The sequence below is a fragment of the Calliopsis andreniformis genome, chromosome 3 (genome assembly GCF_051401765.1).
Source record: "Calliopsis andreniformis isolate RMS-2024a chromosome 3, iyCalAndr_principal, whole genome shotgun sequence".
NCBI lineage: Eukaryota > Metazoa > Arthropoda > Insecta > Hymenoptera > Andrenidae > Calliopsis > Calliopsis andreniformis.
The window spans coordinates 6,157,948-6,179,951 of record NC_135064.1 but is presented as its reverse complement, the minus strand read 5'-3'; the positions used below and the strand labels follow the sequence as shown (position 1 = coordinate 6,179,951).

The window sequence follows — 22,004 nt, the reverse complement described above, 5'->3', positions numbered from 1 at the left end:
AAATTAAATAAACACATGGAATTGAATAAGGAATTAATTAATGAATTATGAATACATTTGAAATCAAATTTATTTTTATCTCTAACAAGTACTTCAAACAAGTCAAGAAGTATTTAACAAACATGAAAAAGAATATATAAATAATAAATTTTGACATTTATTTATAGTTTAAATAAATATATCAAACTAGTTTTTTCTCAAGAATTTCATGTTTTCAATTTGTAACTGTTGAAGAACTTTAATTATACTTTGACAGTACTACTTAAGTACCTAACTAAAACAAAAGAAAAATTATTAAAATTAAAATAAAACAATTATACATATTTTATAAGTTAGTCACGTAACTGAAAAGTCGACATAAAAGTCTGTTCGTTGTACAGAAGGTGCAATAAAAATCCTACTTGAATATGTGACATTTTACGCAGAAGCTTTCACCTTTACCCTCTGAGTTTCGAGCATCGGCAAATCAACGATTTCTTCGATCCGAGTGAAGCAGATCAGAATACGAACACGATAAAACGGTCCTCGTTTTGGCACTAAAAGTCAGCCTCACGGCGACCCTTGCTCGCCAGAGATATCCATCGAAGCAGAAAGAAAGGGAAATCCTTTGAAGTGGGCTTGCTAGTAGTCGAATCCCCGAAAAGCTGCCACGCAGATTTAATTTTTCTTTCGAAGACGAAGGAGGAGTTTGGAGTGTTCCGAAGACGAATCTCGTTTCATCACGCTTTTAGGGTAAATCGGCTAACCCAAAACCACTAAAGGCGTGTATAAATCGAGATCAGAATCTTTCAAGGGTTCTTTCTGTCTTTGGCGCTCCAGAGAAAGTCGACGACATATTTGCTGATCCCATTTCGAAAGGAGTCGGTGACAAAGCTCGATCGAGTGATCAGCATCTCAGATGAATAGTCTCTTTGTTGGTCTTTCTTTTATTTTTTTTATTATTCGATAAGGTTCCTCAAAGCCTTAAGTGAAGAAGTCTTTGTGTCATTATACAGTGATAATGCAGATATACGTATTTTGTTCCAAGGAATAGAAACAATAAATGAAATGAAGTATTTAATAAACATGTTATTATTCATACATCTAATGAAATGTGAATAAATTACGCTTTCGTCTTTATTTTAACAATGCAATCTATTTTGTCTGTATGTTGTGTTTCGGTTTATAATAGTCACAGACTATTAATCAGAGTTATTATTTGTATACACATATATAAGTGTACGTATACTAAAGGTACATTATATGTATAATGAGAACAGAGTTGGGCGTAATCTATATATTACAATATTGTATAATCAATTCCTAATATGATTACATTAGCCACAATTACAAAGTAATTATAGGTATCTTGTAATTGTGATTACTGATAATAATTCATACTCTCGATTACAAAGTATGCAATCAAAATTACTTAGTAATTGTATCACTTGCAATTAAAATTATATGGTAATTTTCACTTTTGATTATTTTAAAATCTAATTTTTTCGTAATTGATTATATCAAAAAATTACAAAAATTACAAAATCTAAATGTATAAAAACTTTTTAAATATACTAAAACATGATGAAAATATGCATAGGTATTCTCAAATAAAACCTACATAGGTACGTGTGCATTCGTTTCTTTAGAACAAATGGAGATTCTTTTCAGCATCTTTCTACATCTTTACACGTTAGTAATTAATATACAAGTACATGACATATCACATTTTATAATTAGAATTTATCAAATAATTTTTTTACAATAACTAAAAATAAAATAGTTGTTTAAAAGTATTGTATATATGCATTAAATCTTACCATTAGTTAGACATTTATTTTTTCATTTCTAAATACACGAATGTTCATCTTTACATTCGGAACACGTGTATGATAATTTGATTTTATTTCTCCTTGACGAGTACTTAGGAATGTTTCAATCACCATTTTTTTTTCTTAAATTGCATTATCACTCCATTAAGGAGAAAAAATTTTTTCAATGTTACGAAAATAATCTGGTTTCCACGTTAAAAGGGACGAAGCGTTTCATGCAAACTAAATTTCGAAAAATTGCATCGCAATACTATGTACACCGAAATCCATATAAAAAAGACATTGTTACAGTTCACATTCTCGTGAAATGTTTCAATTAATACGGTCCAATTATTGGAACTATGGAACAGTTTTTCGGGAAAGTTATCGAAACTATGAAAACAATTTGAGCATGGCTCAGCGGACATTATACAGTGTTCCAGAGTCCAGATAGCACAAAAACATCTTAATAACGTCATAAAGACATCCGTGCCTAACATTCAAGATGTCTTAACGACGTTAGTAATATCCTTCGAATGTCGTAGACAGATCATGCGAACATCTGTTGTTACAAAACGTGACATCTTTAAGACATCTTTAGATCGTCACACAGATACCTTAAAGATGTCTTAAAGACGTTTGTTTCAGATATTCAGGACGCCTTATAAACAACCCAAATAGCACAGAGACATCTCAAAAACGTCTTAAAAACATCCAGTAAAGTCCTAAGAATATCCAAAACACGTCTCTGAGATGTTCGATGTTACAACTCAGTATGTCTTCAAGACATCTTAAGAAACATTTATAAGACGTTTAAAGGCCTTCAAAATTACATATATAAGACGTTCAGACAAAAATTAGACGTTTTTAAAACGTCCAAAAGCGTAAGGCTTTAGGACGTCCATATAGTGTGTCTTTAAGACGTTTTATAGATGTAAACTTTGCAAGTCTTTAAGATGTATGCTCTTGGATGTTTTTAAGACGTCTAAATTGTGCCGTAAGACGTTCAGGTATAAAATGAACATGAAAAAGACGTCTTCATATCGTCGTATGCTATCTACTGGGAATGTTATTGTCCTAGAAATGTCGTAGACATGTCTTCCCAACGTCTTATGTTACAAAACGTGACATCCTGAAGATGTCTTCAGAATGTCATACAGATGTCTTAAGGACGACTTAAAGACGTTGGGTCTAAACATTCAAGACGTCTTACAAATACTGCCACGTAGACATCTTATGTACGTTTTCAGAATGTCTGAAACAGACATTCGGACGTACGATGGATGTAAGTAAGTTTGTCAAATAAATCTTTTACTAAAAAAAAAAAATTATAAACTTTGTAACGGAAAATATTTTTATGGAAAATTCATTATAATATTATTTAATAATATTCACAAAAAAAACACGTATCGCGCATGCAATCCACTTTAAACTCAAGTGTGGTACAATATGATGCGCAATTATATTTTATTTTTTATAATGAATTATTTCAGTAAATATTAATATTGAATTATATAGCAGTAATTAAGTAATTATGCAAGTAAACATTTTCGTTTCACTGTTTTCAAAAATTTTACGTTTTCGATTTGAGAATTTTTTCGTGGATATGTATTTTCTAAACAACTGATTTATTTGCTATTGCAATCAAGTGAGCTGATTATACAAAAGCCCTTGAGCTTAAGGAACGAAACATTCATCTTTAATTGGAAAATATTACGATTCATCACGCTAAGGCGAATTCTATTCAGACAAATGGAAAGTAACAAAGGAATATCATTTCATAAAACGCTGGAATCAGTTTTGATAAGAGGTTTCAGCGAGAGCTGAAAATACAAATTTTACCGTCTCTAGTTGGTCGTTACGATATTGGAAAACTTGCCTTCCGCGGAAAATTAATATTCCTTTCGCTCTCGTAATAATAATAGACATTGAAGACTTCCCGCTGGAATACAACTCCCACGTAATAATTAAAATCACTAATTCATAGTGCACCGACGCAGAAATCGATCAGTCGTCGATCAGTGGTTGGCGCAGCACGCCTGACCAGTGATTGACAGCTACTACTTGATGCGTATGTATCTTTGATCGATCTATTTTTAATGGGCTCCTTTTTCTGCGCCCTCGTCACTCACTGAAAGAATTGATTTCTTGTGAAACACTTAAGTTCGATAACGAACGATCGACGTGGAAGAACGCTAAATTTTTCACAACTGACTGGAGGCATTTTTCTTCTTCGAAACATAATAATAGCTTATCATTAAAAGATAGCTACTTATCTATTTTACTCGGAGATTTCTTAAACAATTGTTACAGAAATTGTTAAACCAACTAATGTTTGTGTTCTGATATAATAAGTATAATATAAGAAATTTGTTCTAAATTGGTACAATTAAGATTGATATAATATGTAATAATTATTACATATTTTTCTTTTAAATGGAAGAAAATCTTCAGACAAACAAAATTTACTTAACAATCGAAACAATTTTACAAACTTCTACATTATAATTAATTAATGTGGTAGCGATGTTACTAACAATAAGTAAGATAGTTATTCTTACAATTAACCTATCTTTTATGCTGTACTGTAATATAAAATCTGCTTGATAAGGAACAGGTGTTTCTAGCTCTTCAATGCTGTTATACTGTACAAGAAGATACTTTTAATAACGATGAGTGTACAAAAGAAATGATTCGTAACAACTGAAACGGTGGATTAAAGAATTGTTTCGTTTTGTGGATTTCACTTTTCTGGGCACCAGAGCCAGAGGGTATTAAGGTAGTTCTTAGCTAAATACTAAAATTCAAAACTTCCTTCAAATTTTGAGCAAAACTAATTTGGACTACAAGGAACCCTTGTACAAAATATGGAATCGATTTATTACATAGTTATCAAGAAATTATTAACAAAAATTGATGCATTTTAATACTGTGACATATGGCGGTATTGAAAGGAGACTGCTTCTCTGCTCCTCTTTACGTCTGAAATAAAAATTGTATTGAAATATTATGAAGTAAATGTATTAATTTCAATAAAACTGTCCATACAATTTTTCTGTATCTGTCAATAAAAAAAGGGATTTGTGTAAAAATTTATTTGTCACTTGTAATTAAGCTAGTCAATTGTAGCTAAACACTAGTCAACCGAATATCCCATTTTCGTATTGTAATCATTATATTATCATTTAACTTTTTGCAATAAATCGAAATAGTGTTAAAAATGATCACTATAATTCATATGGTATCATACCACTTTTATCCTATACTCGAATTTCAATTTGACTAGCATAGTTAGCTAGAAACTACGTTAATACATTTCAACTCTGGAATTCAGATATAGTTTTGAGATATTTGAAATGGTAATTTTCGACTTGTACTGTTCTTCGACTCACTGATTCAGTTGTAATAATTCTAAATAAAATTTGATCCATAAAACAGCCTATAGAGTTACCAGATGAAATTGATTTCTGGAGAAATAGGAGTCCTCGAAGGCACACGATTTCCCAGTTCACCGATCCTATCGAAAATTTACTGAGTGCGGTGAATTTCCACCATCAAGGGCCGTTCGAGTGGGGTGTATCGACCACTATGCCGATACAATGCATTTTTACTGAAGCATTTCCGATTATCCTATAAATGGACGACTTGGTTCTTTATATAGCACAACCTTGACGTCTGTAACAGTGATCGTTTCTTATAATACAAGCAATAAATAATCACAATTGTATCTGTACACAAAGAAACCTAGAAAATAGAACTCAGGACATAGAGAAATAGATAGAAACTTCGGAAATTCATAAATATTAACAAATTTTACTTACATAAAAAACTCAGAGAAGGTGAAATATTTTGAAAGCTCTAAATGTTCAAAAATTCCTTGTAACTAAAATTACAAACGATGGAAAAGGTCAGACATGAAAGATAATAAGGGAAAATCAATTTATTATTCAGAAATGTAGTTGCTGAATTTTTATTTTCAATATCTCCGTTAAAAAAGTAAATTACTTGTCGTTATATAGTTATCTCGAAAGTTTCCTTCTGAAACAACAACGATGTGAACGATTGCAGTTGGAGATTGAGGTAAAAGAAATAAAATAGCACTGTGGATGTGAGAACTTTGAAACTTTCAAAGTCGACTGAGCTGGCTAGTAAATTTTTTAAGCTTAGCGTTCGAAATGGAGAAGCTAAACTTTCTAAACTTCGACCAAAAGATTGTAAACTATAAAACTCGTTTGAATCGTTATATCCTCCGAATTTTCCCCTCGTCACTTGAGGAGTCACATTAGTTTCCAGTTCGAGTGAGAGTGGTGAACTTCGAAAGGAGACTTGGCCACTACTCCAAATATCCTTCGAACGTAATATAGACTTTACTTCAACTTCTTATAAGACCTCTGAATTCATAACGTCTGATATTTTAAGAATAAACCTTGAAGATTTGTATCATATGTTTTCTAAATTTTTAATGCCAGTTTAATCAAGGCGAAAGATCCTTATTTCTGACGTCAGACTGATCAATGTTTTAAAAAGTTTTCTACTGGTCTACAGGTGACTTACACTGTGATTTAAAGTTTTAAACACTAACACATATAAGAAGAACTCAATCGCAATTTTAAGCATAAATAATCAGACAATATATTTAGAGGTAAATTTTTTACGAGATACGAAACAAACCATATAATGAAAATCTCTAATAATAGGGTATTGCTGGGTGCTAATAGGTGATTTAAAACTCTTTTTGGTACAGATGCAACAATTTAGAAGAGACTTTAAGGTGATAAAATAAATTTTGATTCTTTTGTTTTGCCAGTTTTCAAAATTATTTTGTGAAAGAGAAGAAAAAGTGGAGGAATTTATGGACCAAATAAAAAAGCAAATAGTGGAGCAAGACAAAAATAAAGAACTGCATAATAGGAAATGATAGTGAACATGAAAACAAAAACAGGAATGGCAACAAGGATAATTATACAAATAAGAATTATATGAAAGTAAGAAATAAGGATAAACAGAAAATAATACCAATATAGTAATACCAATAAAAAACGGAGAGAATAATGCCATTCATAAAAATGAAGATATAAGAACAAGATAGTTCTGTTTTTGATCGATAAATAGAAACATTATGTAATAAACTAATAAACTCATTATCAGAATCAAACTATAAAATGACAATAATTAGACTTTTTACCCTATTTATTTTCTCATCTTCATTGCGAGCACAGGAAGACGATAATTATACATATACTCATATTCTCGATACTCACGTCAACTTCAAATTATTATCAGTTAATATCAGAGCAAAATGTAAAACCCTTGTATAAAACTTATTACATTAGTTAGAGTCATGGAGAAACACAAGGCGCAGCTTCACTGAGTATGTTAAAGTAGAACAATTGCAATAGTGTAGTTGGGATTGGATTGGAACATAAAATGGTTGCTTTACGAGCAATATAACGAAAAAATTCATACTATATTTCTGCGAGTTTCGGTTTATGACCGTCATGATGCGGGAACCAAACAGCGAACGTGTATTCGAGACGAACCAGTACTATGAAGAAACATAAAGAACAGGAAAAGCCTCTTAAGGTCAGTTATATCCTCGGATGAAAATACTGCGGCTCTTGGTGCATCGGGAAAATTCAGTTGCAGTGATGTGCAAATACCAAAGTCTAACTCGAATCCTGATTCCGAATCCAATATCATTGTATATGTATGTACGAAACGAGATATTTATATTATGACACGAAAAGTCTTCATAATTTTTGAAAGCACAGTTCTATGAATTAGTTTAAAAAAGATGAATGTGACAATTCACATTTTTGACTAGAGTTGACATTAGAAGTTTTGCAAAAATTGTATAGAGTTTTATTATAGACAGCAAAGAAAAACTATAGTTTATTTTATTGAAATCTATGAAGCCAGAGGACAATCAATTAGATACATTAGCTATTTTAACTGAAAACATCCAAATTTTAATTACGAGATAATCGAATGATCTTTCTGTGTTTATATGTGTCTGTTGAATTTGTACAATATGTGTTCATTATGTATTCAAAGAAATACACCAGGCTTGCCAATGATTCAAACTATCGTCTATAACGTATCTATTTTATTTTTTACAAATGCCTCCTTTTATAAGTAAATTGTGCAATAGAGCTCGAAGTATTTTAATTATACACTGCTTTACCGCATTGCATTCTTAAAGCAAATACCTGCATACTGGTGAATATAAAATACGCAATACATAAAATTATTTTAATACAATGCGGATGGGAGACGTGAATCAGCGTTTTGTGGTTTACAGCCTTCAGAATGGGATACACATTCGAGTTGCATTTAAGACGAATGCTTGGTATTGGAGTTATTAATTGTTAAAAGTATACTTGAAATGCAGAGTGTAACGTGTCTGACTAGGAGATTCATTCTACTGAAAGTGTGTAGTCCATCGCAGCTATGTCAGTAGAGTAGAGTAAGTCAAATTAGAAATAATTCATAGAAACTTTAGAAATTTTTTTAATAATTAATAATTATGAAACGAAGTTTCAAACACAATTTTGTTATTTTCCATGTTTGTCTTATTTTGGAACATAGAAACAAACCCATAGGCCTTGGGTACATGATTGAAGCCTGGAAGAGCAACAGATGTTGAAGTGAATGGACCTAATGATAATAGTCTAATATAAAGCTCCTAGAGACTAACACGAATTTTCGGCAGGGGCAGCAAATTTGCAGCAAATTGAAAAACAGACATATGAATTAATAGTGGTAGCTAGAAGATGCCACAAAAAATTGGCAGTAAATTCGCTGCCCCCGTGGAAAATTGGCATTGGTCTGTGAAGGTCTATATTCTGTGAATCATTTAGTTAATTCTATATTCTATGAAACATTTAGTTAGTTCTATATTTTGTGTGGTGACCACCAAATCAATTAGTCAATTCTTGTCTGCATACTTAATTTTATTTGAAACTTCAAAATCAACTGGATGAATTCATTTCTAAATAACATCGTAATTTACAAGAATTCAAAAATAGCATGTGCAAAATGGAAGCAATGGCTACAATTTTCCAGAGGTAACCTAAAACTTGGACTGAAAATTCGTTCCATTTGCTATTATCAGTGAATAACGTCTAAAATATTGACCAATGATAGTCGCGTGGACTGTTATCAGGAATTGTGCTAGAACAAGTCAGCAAATCGAAATGCGGATCGTAATTTCCCATCGCGTGAACGAAAGAACACGACTATGTTGGCAAGGTTGGCCTGTGCACGGAGACACAACAATAATTCCACTGTGCTCGTGACACTTCTGTCGATAGGGTTGAGTTATCCAACGTAGTTGTTCACTTTGTCGATGTATAATGTAACCTGCATTATGTATGCACTCAGAATGCACCGTGCACGCTGACGCATTGACCGAATTTTTCAGCTTTGTTACATTCAAAGCAGACGAAGGTATCAAAAAAAAGAAGTTAGAGAGACACAGTTTCTAGTTACTATACATATACATATATACTATACATATATACATGTTCATATTTATAATAATTATACTCTTCAAGATATCGTTTCAATCTCTCAGTAATTATATGATTGGCTCATACGACTATTTGCAGTACAGACCAGAATTTAAGATATGGCATCAATGTATTAGTTCAAGTAAAGTACTCGTTTATGGAGTTCTTACAAATTATGTCAAAACATTTGTGCTACATAAATATTTATTATTTAGAGGTTTCTGAATTTTTCTTCACAAAAGAAACCAAAATGCATGATTCTCCTAAAATCATGCATAATTATTCTTATAGTTTGGAATGCAACATTTGTTTGGGTATTTCTAGAGAAAATATAAATAAAATATCCTTCATATTTTATGTTGATTTCTTATATTTTGAATAATAATAATATACATATCATTTTCATAAAAACTGTAATAATTAGAAATGAAGATTTTTCAATACGAAGGTAAAATTATAATGAACGTTTTATACTTACTGATACTGTATATTCTCTAATTTTGTAGAAAGTATTTTTATGAAGAAGGATCTTGATAAGGAGTTTGAAAATATGACAACTACATACACACAAGAATTGTGTAATGAGCACGCGATCAGCTTGTCAAAACCGCAAGACTAATAACAGCGTAGCCTTTTTTATAGTTCGGCATGTATTATTTAACTAGGTAACCATAGTACATAGGTAACATTGTTTCCTTAATGCTCATGTTTCTTATTTAATTTCTCTTACGAACTGTTCTTGGATTGCGTGCATTTAAGTTATAATTCAAATCAATAAATGAGTTACTCAAAGCTATTTACTTAAATGAAGTTTAAATTAGCTACCCTTCGTTACTGAATATTAAGTGCATATTTTGAATTACAAATGTCACTTTGGTGTAAGTTAAAGGACTAAAATATAAGTAAGATAACATGCATTACTTCCACATGATTTTTAACTTAGAAATTCTTGTAACTAAAAATACAACCGTGATATTATTGACGATCATAAGAACTTTATTATTACTTATCATTAATCCTTTGACTATAAATACCATACAATTTTGCTTAAATTTCCATATATACAGTGGTCAAAATTCAAATATTTCTAAAATGAATAGATTATTAATATTCCTAATTTTATGGCCTTCCGAAACAATTTTCTGTATGAGACGTCATTTTCCTCCAAGAGGTTTAATATTATTTTCTAATACAGTGGTTATACTTTATAACCATTATAACTTTAACAATAAATTAATATATTTTGCAAGAAGAATAGACATTTCTCCATTAATTTGCACTATAGACAGATACTCAAATATTTCACTGTATCTAACCTTCCTATGCAAATATGCAAATCTCTCTTCAGGAGATCAATGAGTTGGTTATTTGGAACATTTTATGACTACCATTGTCTCACATCTCACTCCACGCTGCCCATCCTGACACCTAATCTTCACAAATGGGTGGAAAAGGATTCCCACGCGGTACATGCATCAGGAATATCCTAGCCCAAGAAGAACAGTCAAATACGAGTGTCGATAGAATTAAATCACACCCTCCGGTTGTTTCAGTTTGAAAGCGTTTCCCTGTTCCACGCCAAATATAGTAGACAAGCTTTCGCGAATTGTCAATCAGCCAGCAACCCCAGAAATATGACGCAAGTTTACGATCGAATCGGCGCTGAGCCATGTTTCACACGCTCGGCTGTCGTCGCGGTGTAGTTATTGAAATAGAAATCAAACTGCAGATACGTTTTTACAGCGTAGTCTCTTCTTCTCCCTCTATCTATCTCCATCTCGCGTGCAGTAACGTTTTTATTGCGGATTAAATTTTCCCTCCAATGTCGTTACAATTGTTTCACACGACCGCGATAAATCGTAAACGTGGATGAGTCTGCACACCTCAAATAACTGTGTTTGCTTACAAATTTATCGCCATTCATCGAAGCGTTCGGACAGTTGTATGGGATTTAAGTTAACCCTAGGAAGATCGAGTGTCAGGCTGTTATGTAGAAAACTGAAGTGGGGCTTGTTGAGCCCATCTGTATTTTGGGTTGAAAGCTGACGTTTAAAGAGACGTGTTTTAAAAGTATATCAATAGTTTTAAATATCAGAAATGTGAATGCATAGTAATCTTCCATAGTAATCTGCAGGATATTAGTGACAATAAGTAATTTTCTGAAAATTTTGATGATAAGAAAAGTAACTTATTTAAAATATTTTCTAAATGGTGGGTTAGAACCCCCTCCTTTAATCTTTTATAAGGTTAACAGAATATAGAGGAACTTACTATCAGAAGGAAGGATTAAGGTTCTTCTTGTTAACAGGACTGTTAATTATATTTACTTAAGGTACATTTACATTAAACCTCGTTTAGATTAGTCAAGTTACTTGAATTCAAGCCACTTGTATTCAAATACTTTGATGTCAAGTTTGTATTCACGCAAGTCAAATTACTTGAATTCAAGTGGTTTGAATTCATAAGTAACTTGAATTCAAGCTGTAATAAAAAAAAATACAAATGGCGTCAGAATAAATGGTGCAGACTGGTTATTTGGTTATGTATTTTTCAAACAAAACATACACTTTTGGCAGCTTACTTGACGTTCACGTGCTTGTCGATTTTTGTGCTATATGGTACAATGTACATCATGGTATACATCAATCAATGTGTATTTCAAGGCAAGGAAAAGTTGAAAGGGCATCAACTTCATCTGAAGCTTGAATGTATATTTCAGACCAAGTAATATAACATGTTCACACTTTTCACTTGCATTTAAACCACTTGAATTCAAGTAACTGGGCTAATCTGAACAAAGCTGTATGCAACTTTTGATTAGACAGCAGAGTTGATTAAAGTTGTCCATGTAAACCCAATTTCAACCAAATTGAAACGACAATTTTGATCGACTTTGGGTTAATCAACACAGTTACCCGACCAAAAGTTGCCTAATATAATGTATAATATGTATGTATGTGTATGCATAATGTAATATAATTTATACTAAATTTAACTGAAACATTTTGTACCAAAAGAACTGATTAATATGTTTACATATTGTGATATATTTTTTTATTTCAATGTTAACAGAAATACCATGAAAGTATGTAAGAATTACATTAATAACACCCTAATCTAAAAAATCATTGAAGCAACGAAGAAATAATATACTTATGATAATTTCATTAAATATTATTCTATTTTTGCTTTTAATTCCATTACTCATTAATTTCATTTAAAACTCTGCAATATTTTATTAAAAATAATACATATAAATAATGACTTATTTATGTAAAGGTGTTTCGTTACATGGGTGAAAATTTACTCGATTATTGTGTTACAAAATAGTTTACTCAATGTTGGAAAAAATAATTATTTTTTTCTATTCTTTATTACGCCCTACTTGTCGTAAAAGAGTAGTGATGAAGAGAAAAGTTCATTTAATGATATTTGATAGATAAAGTTATATACTATGAAATAATATTAATGATTCTTCTTTAAAAGTAGGGTGTCTTTTTATTTTACCGATTTCAAAAATTTAGAAGAGAGCCCTACGGTTTTATACTACTTTAATTTACTACTTTAATTTAATAACCAAAGATTGAAGTTTAAAAAAGTAATTTGTAATACCTATAAATGAAACTTCATAAAAGGAAAGATATTCTTTTAATGTTCTTTCTTTCTTATGTTTTAAAACGCATCAACTTTTGGTGGTTATTAGCGACTGAAGTCACTCTTTTAGTTTGGTTTGTTTCAAGAACCTGAAATTTTTAACGTTACAGTAATTGATTATTAACAAACCAATAAAAGTTATACGATTTGTAGCAAATAAAAAATTGTTGTTTATTTCCAACAAACATTTTATTACTAGATTTTTAGATATAAATGATTAACAATATTAATAGAACTGCAATTAAACATTAAAATAGGAACTTTACATGCAATGTACATAATTACAAGCATCACAATTTTCATGTTTACTCTTTGCAAATAATACACTCATTAACTTCTTTATCAGTTTTTAATCTCCTCTATATCGACTTCACTCAATTTGAATTGCTAATCAATGAAAACCTTTAAAAGAAAAGAAAAGTAAAATAGTTTGGTTAGTAGTAAAACAGTTATATAAGCAGCAAGAGGAGTTCCTCTAGTATCGGACACTTAGGATTTTTCTTAAATAAATGAAAAAGAATTTTTATGCGTTTTATTCTGCTTTATTTATAAGTTAACAATATCATAATTTAAAATAAAATAACAGAATAAACAATATTATTATAATAGTTAATTTAAACCTTGGTTAAACTTTGATACAGAATTCTGACATATCATTAAATAGCACCTAGAACTGGACACAGCAGAATGCTGCAACGTGACTCAGATTAGTTTCACTATAATTTGCAGCGGTCACAAATGTAGTTGTCAAAGCATTCGGAGTTATCGACATAAGTCTCGTGTGCCCACTTTTCACAGCATGAACCCTGAACCCAGCTTTCTTCATCGGTTTCTATACAAACTGTACACAGTCTTCGCGTTTGCTGCTTTCGACTTCAGCGTTCTCCAATAATTTACGGAGAGATAAAGTCAGGATTTCGCTTTTCTCGGGTCATCTTGTCCTTGCTTCAATTCGCTTCCTTTTAGCATCGGGTAACGAGGATAATTTTTTATGAGCTGTAAGTACTGAAAGCGTCTCCATCGTAGAATTCGTTTTATACATTCATTACATTCATTCCATGAACCTTTTCCCTGACTATTCATGTTACTTAGGTACCTTTTTCCTGACTATTCATGTTACTTAGGTATATCTTTTAATTACTGGAACCAAAATAACATGAATACAAATTAGGCCACGCAAGATTGAGATCTGTACTGACCAGAAATAAGAGAAAACATTCTGTCCGATAACAGAGGACAGTGAGCCCAATAAAAAAAGCTTGTTTATGAAAATCAGTGCACTAGATACACAAAATACAAAGGAAATTAAAAAAGTACATACTAAAAAATATACTAACGCCACTCATAGGGTTTTTGGTAGCAAAGATTGATAGATGTGTTAGTTCATAATTTCTACAATGCATCGGCTTTTTGTCAAGCCCAACAATCAATCGATTTCTTTAGCTGTATACACGCGACTGGAGAGAATTGAAACTACACACTTTTTACATGATCCCCTCTATCACTTTTGCAATTTAACCGCTTTGCCACGTTCCATTTTTTAAAGATGCAACTAATGTCCAGTTTTAGGTGCTCGATTTTAGGGAAAATCCCCCTACTGCACGACAAACACGTGGGAAATTTCAGATTATGTGATATACAAAGATAGTGCATATAGTGCAACGAAATCATTTAATTATATAGGAAATTAAAAATTGACTCTGAAATCAACATTTTATACATTAAATATGAACGTATACATTAATCTCAGGGCTACAATAAAGGGTTATTTTCACACTGAGATTTGCTTCGAGGCAAATAATAGATTTGCTACCACTTGAAATTCTTTCGAATTTCCCTGCCTCTTCGAAAATCAAATAAGAGTCAGAACGATCCAAAATGATGTAGTCCCATTACTAGCTGCGAGTCATGCCTCCAGGTAGAATTCACTGGATAGGGGATACTTAACATTGAAAAAAAGATATGGTCTCAGAATATGTTAGGCAGAACTATAGTAAAGGGCTAGCTTTACTAACACCAATTACTGGTCGATATTGTCGACTATTAGTGCTGTACAATTCTACTTTACATGCGTAGAAGTATAATTGGAAACACAATCTAAACAAAATCAGTTACTTTATACATGTGTGCATATTTAATGGAAGGTAGGTTCATTTTAAATTCATAGAATTTTGCACATATGTATTCATGTGGAATTCGAAATTAAAGGTATTTCTACAAACGTTTGGTAAATGCATTCAATAATTTCAGAAATTTTAGCTAAATTTCTGTCTGCCTATCTTTTAGCTAATTTTATAATAAAACTTTCCAAACATAATTTATGTTTATTTTTATTAACTAGTTAACGTAGTTGATAAAGAAATATTTTTGAAATAATTCTAAGATCGAAGAAACTCGGTAATAGTCACTTTTTTCGTAGAAGAAATTTAGTACGATTAGTCTTTTTAATTGTTGAAGTAGTGCAATTTACAAATAAATATTTTGAAATATAAATGTTACAATAACTTATATCTAAACATTCTAATTTATTTCTAAGAATACAGGTTTCCTACCATCGCAAGAACCATCGTAATATGTAAGTTAACAATAAACTGTCACTAAAATTTAAACTAAATATTCTTCAGGAATAAATCTTAATATGAAATATTATTAACAATAATACTACTACTGTATTAATATTATTATATTATTTATTCAATAAACATTAATAGATTGTGCAAACTACTGTTGCTTATTTTATCTGTTTTAATTTACAACTATTTGTTTAACTTTTTCCTAGTTTCCTTAATTCTGATAGGAAAAGTTGTATACCTATCTTTAAAATTCGAATATGTGAATTTAATAATCTTTCATAAAAATATTTCTGACTCATTGTGTGTATACACAAGGTGACTCATTTTAATTTATAAATGTGAATTACTTCTAATACTACTAATAATTATTACAATTACTTGTAATTATTATTGATTATTTTTTATCATATAATTTATAATGTTAGAGTTACTTTTAATTCTAAAATTAAACTATTAAAATAATCTAATTACTTCTAATACTTTTAATTCTACTAATGTGATTTGTTCTTATTTCACGAAAAACTGATTCAAATAGAAGCTGTAGTGGTTTCAAAAACGACGTAATTTAATTAAATTAATTTATGCAATTCCAAAAATTTCCTAATGACCGATACTAATGCTCTCCGTATAATAACCTTTAGAATCAGCTGTAAATCTTTCCTACTTTAAAAGACGTTGATAGTAAGATTCTCTCAACAACTTCCATGTAGTTTCACGCACAGAGATTGAAAATTTTAAAATGGCACTAGTAGCAATAAAATAATATCCAGCAAAGAACGAGAGTCAACTCTTTGGAAAATCCATTTAGAGTAATTAGATACGTAAAGCACTTATGACGATAATAAGAGTTCCCCTTTACCTACATTTTATATTTTCTTCGTCTCTGATAAAGGTGGAAAGGATGTTTTTTTTTGTTTTATTTAATGTAATTATCAATGTCGGGTTCATATTTTAATAAACTATGTCAAAGAATTAGTAGTACATAGTAAGTGGTCCACGTAATGTCTACCCTTCTAATTGGAGTGACATAGCGATGGACTCCGTATGGATTAACATAAATTTAAAAACAATCAATAGAAGAACAGTAGAAAACTACGAACGATAAATAGAATGCTATAGCGAAAAAAAATTAAGACGCTCCTTGGAAGTATTTGACACGCAGGTGAACAATAGAACAGTAAAGGTGGACCCACCTACACTAGCGAATAGTTCGTGAACACTGTTCGTCAACAACGTTTGCAAACAGGTTGCGAACTTTGTATCACTCTTACTCGATTTCTCCTCGAACACAAAGAACAGATACGAAAACAGACCATTTAATTTCTATACTATTCTTGGTGTTCACGGAAAAATCGAGTAAAGGCGATAAAAAGTTTGCAAACTGTTCGCTGGTGTAGACCCAGCTTTATGTCGGGTCCACATTGCAGGGAACTGTTTGCGAACACTTCACGAGTAGCTTGCAAGCAGTTTACGAACGAAAACAGCAGCGTGTCCAGATTGAGGCTCGTAAACAGCTTGTGGACTGCTGTCTAACAGTTGTAAGCTATGAGCTCGGGAACAGACCCTGTGATGTATCGCTTCCCGAGCGAACACTGTTCGCTGAGGAGCTCGCTATTTACTGTTCGTTGTTCGCAAAAATGTCTATACTGTCGTGTACGAGGTTTATCACATCCTAGCTATAATTAGCTTAGTATATTGTAAGAGTTGAAGGCTTTTTATGTAAGTTACCATAAATTTAGCCATGAGTGCAGGATTGTTGGACAACTGCACTCTAGATGTCGAGGGAACACCTATTAAAAACCGTAATTTCTGTGATGATATCCAGAAATTTGTTAGTTTACTTTCTGCTTTTCCATCAAGATTCATAACTGCATATATTATACAAAACTCCATCAATAGAAGAATTTTTAGATCAACCACCTACAACGTCTTGAACCAATAGTTTTTAATCGTAGTGCAGCTTTGCCCAAATTTTAAGCAACGACAGCAGATATCTTTCAAACTTTATCCAGAAGCCATCAACCAAGCGTCTTCTTATACTTATAATAAAATTTTGTTTAAAAACTAACTAATTGTATAAAATTTCAATTTGGCGTACAACCGTGTACATACACTACTGACGAACACAGTTCGCGAGTTATTCACGAGCTGTTCGCCAACAGCAGTGTGGACCCATCATTAGAAGAACAATAGATCCTTGTCAAAATTTGTAAAAGATATATCTTTATTTCAATGCAAGTAAATCCTTTTTAAAAAATCACTCAGGTAAATTGAAATCGGCACGTGAAGTACGCGAATCATCTCTGAAAGATCGTGAGAGTAACGCGCATACAATGTATTAAAAAACTGGGTTAGAGTATTCAAGTGGATATCCCTGCATTTCGCAAAAAGTTATCTGTATTTTTAGACTGCCATGTTTCGTATTACTAGACTGCGAACATTTATGGAAATTTGTATCTTTATAAACATATCTAACGAAATAAAATGTAATAACAAGTAAAAATTTGTTTTACGGGTTAAGTATTACAACGTGTATTTAATTTTCAGTAATTTGTATTGTACATACATACATGTTTACACACTTTGTAGATTTTACGCTTTTCTGCAAATTTAAAGATTTCATGCATGCATATAAATCTGCGGTCTATTTAGTACTATTAATGCTTGCCATAAATTTAAAAACACATCGTGTTAGCTTTTTATTACAACACGAATATCCTAGTGAGAAGCTTGTATCAGACCTAGTAAATGTTCTACAATTCATTACAGAAGACTAAGAAATTAAAAAACGCAGGAAACAGAGTACCTTAATAGCAATGGCATAAATATTTCTAATTGCAAAAATCGTAATCTATGTTTATTTATTTAAACTAAATGACTTTTATTACCGCAACAGTGTTCCTCTTTTGTTTATATACTTTCTAGATATTATGTAAATTATTTAAAACTCAGATATTTTCTCACTAACAATAAGCTCATATACTAAAATGTGAGTTTTTATCACATAAATATTGTATCTCATTACTTTCTGAAATATTATTTTGAGAGAAGTTCTGCACAATTAAATAGCTACGTACGAATCATAAAGTTGTTAATTAAATTTAAATCTAAGTAGAGAATTAACAATTTTGAAATTTCAAGTGACCTTTAAACAAGGCATCCTACACAGACTGCAATAGAACGTATGATTCAGCTGGAAAAGAGGTAATTTTATGTATAGAAATAGATAAAAAACTATAGAAGAACATTTTCCCATAAATAGCACATTATTGTGACAAAATTAAATTGAAGGTTTTGTTGAGTATAATGTATCTAGTCACTAATTTGAGGAAATATATCTGTTGTACTGCTTGAACAAAACTGCACGAATTACGAAATTTTTCTTCCATAGAATGTAGATAGAAATTATATAGATATATCAAATTTCGGGTTTCAAAAGATACGTTTCTTAATTACAACTTCATGTATTTCGATTCAGAAATATTAGTAACTCAAATAAATACCATTTTTAATGTAAAGTAATCAAATTTATCTAGAAATGAACAAAGTTCAAATCGAAATTAAAAATCCGTTTTAATAAGCAAGTTTGCAATATAAACATAATTTCTTTAGAATCTAAGTTTCGAATAGGTAAATAAAATCCTACTGCATATTTTTGATTCACTTCTACACGGAAATACACTTCTTGTATCATTTCGTATTGTATCATCCATTCTGCCACATCTTGCATACGAATTTCTTACTCAATTGTAAGTCTTGAGCTTCTCTGTTTATTGGGTTCTACTATCTAACCAGGCAGAACCCACACTTTTCCCCATTGTCCGCTACCGCAAGGAAAGATTCGAAGAGTTTCAAGGGTGGAACGTGATCGACGAGCTCTCAAGCCTGTACTGTCCGATCGACAGTCCCAATAGAAGTCGTGAAAATGAATCGAGTCGAACACTCGTGGAGAGAACTTGAGTCGATGGGGAAAAGCGTGCTTTTTCAGGCATGAGAATAACGAGTGGCTGAAGTCTACGTAATGGCGTACGTCGATATGTAGGTTAATTAGGCTCCGCCATTGCGAGGCCTGATTCGGTAAACAGAAGCTGTCGCAGACAAAGAGGAACGCCTGTCGAATACTTCCAAGAAGCGCCTTAATTTCTTTTTTCGTTACTATTCCATTTATCGTTCGTTGCATTATTGTTCCTTGCAATGTCATTGAATCAACGCCTGCTGATACTCATTTTCATAACGCTAAACGAGGCGATAAAGAACTGCATTCAAACGCAAAAAATTGAGAGGTATTTAAAATGGAAAGAAAATGTGTAGGATGTGTGGCAAAAAAATATGGTAAGATATGATGCTTTGACCCATATTTTAAAATTGATAAGAAAGTTTAGTGAACTGTTAATCTTTAACTTTTCATGTTTGGACACTGATATAGTCAAAATCTGTCGAAATACGCAATCTAATATTAATTCCTCTTTATAAAGAAGATGTAACACGTATCGTAAATTTTTAATGGAAAGTGTTTGACTTGTTACGTAAAGAGAACAATTTATGGTGAGGCAAAAAATTAATGTTGTCAATTAAATTTTCGACTTTTTATGTAGAAAAAACATAAAAAACAATTTAAAAAATCTAAATTTTTCAAACATGTATCTAAAATATATAATCTGAAAAATATGTATATTATGTACGTATACAGTATATCAGAAAATATGAGACATTTTTCCAGAGTAGGTTTTTCATATATAGACAATGAAAAAATTCACCTTTACATCTGTAGTTGTAACACAAAAACATTTTCAAAATATTCGAGTTAAAGCCTTAATTGACTTCTAGAATATAGAGTTTATATTTTTAGAAAGAAAAAATGGTACAGAAAGAACTGTTTCACTTAAAAATAAAGGATCAAGGAAATAAAAGTCCATAAGACAATATTGAAGTTAAAAGCTTTAAACGCCAATATCTTGAAAACAGTGTTTTATGTATTTTTTGTTTCATACTATGAAACGCTGGCTCTGAACGCATAAAAAATAAGAAAGATATGGAATTTATTTGGAAAATAAGTTCTAGATAGAAAGACAATAGAAAATTTTATATTTACAATTATGCTTAGTTTTTTAATTACCTACTATTTTGTTTTGTATAAAATGCTAGTCCAGTACTTATTTTGTATGGTGTGCTACCCCCTTTAAGATCCTATTAGGATGAGACATATGCTACTCTTTTTAACGAGTGGAATAACATCATAGATCTTAAAAGGGATATCACACCATACAAAACAATCCACCTGTAAATAAAAAACTAGACGTTTCTGGACATATGTGCATATTAACATTTTTCCATTGTCTTCGTGTCTAGAAATTACTCTCAATAAATGTTCCACATTTTATGATACATTCTGTATAAATACAAATATTAAACAACTATAATATTTTTGATCGCCAACAAATTAGTTTGTTGCGCCTTAATTTCCAACGCGTCGAAGAGTCAAATATCAAATAAATTACTCTAATAATAAATACATAATAAATTACAGATAATATAAAAGTTTCTATATTTATATTTGTATTATTTTTATTCTAATTTTGAATAGGAAATTAAAATACATTTATATCATGCGAAATTATAAACGAAACAGTAAAATCCGTTTATGTCTAACAAAGAATATAATTCGTTTGAAGCATTTTGAAAACACTGATTGCGGGGTAAAACAAGCGCTATTGAGGATCCGAAGAAAATCCTATTAGCAGTAGAAAGCAGTCGCATTCGGCGGATATCGAACGCGTTCGAACAATGTCACAGGTCACAGACCGTCAGTTGCATCGTTTACGCGGAAGCGATCGCTGAAACCGTCAGGATCGCAATTACTCGCGTGTAACGCCACCGATAACAAGAACGTTAAATTGGCGTAATACTTCACCGATATTCATATTTATTTGACACGACGCTGGGATATTTTTAATCGTTTCGTTCACCGTAACACCACGTTCCTTGCAAAAGGAATGAAAGGACCTCCGACTAAAACCAAAGGCTCGAAATCGAATCGTTTTCAGAGGCTTAAACCGACACACATTTCTCGTATTCTGTAAAATGTGATATCGAACGAATTAAACAGGGTGTAAAGGAGCGAATACACCAGAGTTCGCGAACTGTCGCGAATAGTATGGAAATTATATGTCCCAGAATCGTCTGTTCTTGTATCTATTCGCATACTGCTCTTAGTGTTCGCGGAAAAATCGAGTATTGCTCGCGAATTGTTCGCTGGTGTAGACCCAGCTTAAACGACATACGTAGGAATATTTTAAAGAGTGATAAAGAAGCTGAAATGAAACATAAAATGTTCTATGGCATAATATCCTGTCTCCGCCTCCATTTTAGAGTATCACTGCTTTAAAATTAAAATATCTATATGGTAAATTAATAGTCAGAAGATTCAGTAATTTTGCAGATACGTTAGAGTGCAGCAATAGAGCAAAAAGGTTTTA

At 31.4% G+C, this 22,004-nt stretch overlaps 1 protein-coding gene across 1 annotated transcript in view; it reads right to left on the bottom strand.

Annotated features, from left to right (window-relative positions):
• LOC143188727 (octopamine receptor beta-1R) overlaps positions 1-22,004 on the bottom strand; it is a 125,528-nt gene that overhangs the window by 33,428 nt on the left and 70,096 nt on the right. The window contains exon 2 of the mRNA XM_076393142.1: positions 20,649-20,669. Coding sequence (XP_076249257.1) covers positions 20,649-20,669 — 21 coding nt within the window. The remainder of the gene's footprint in view (positions 1-20,648; positions 20,670-22,004) is intronic.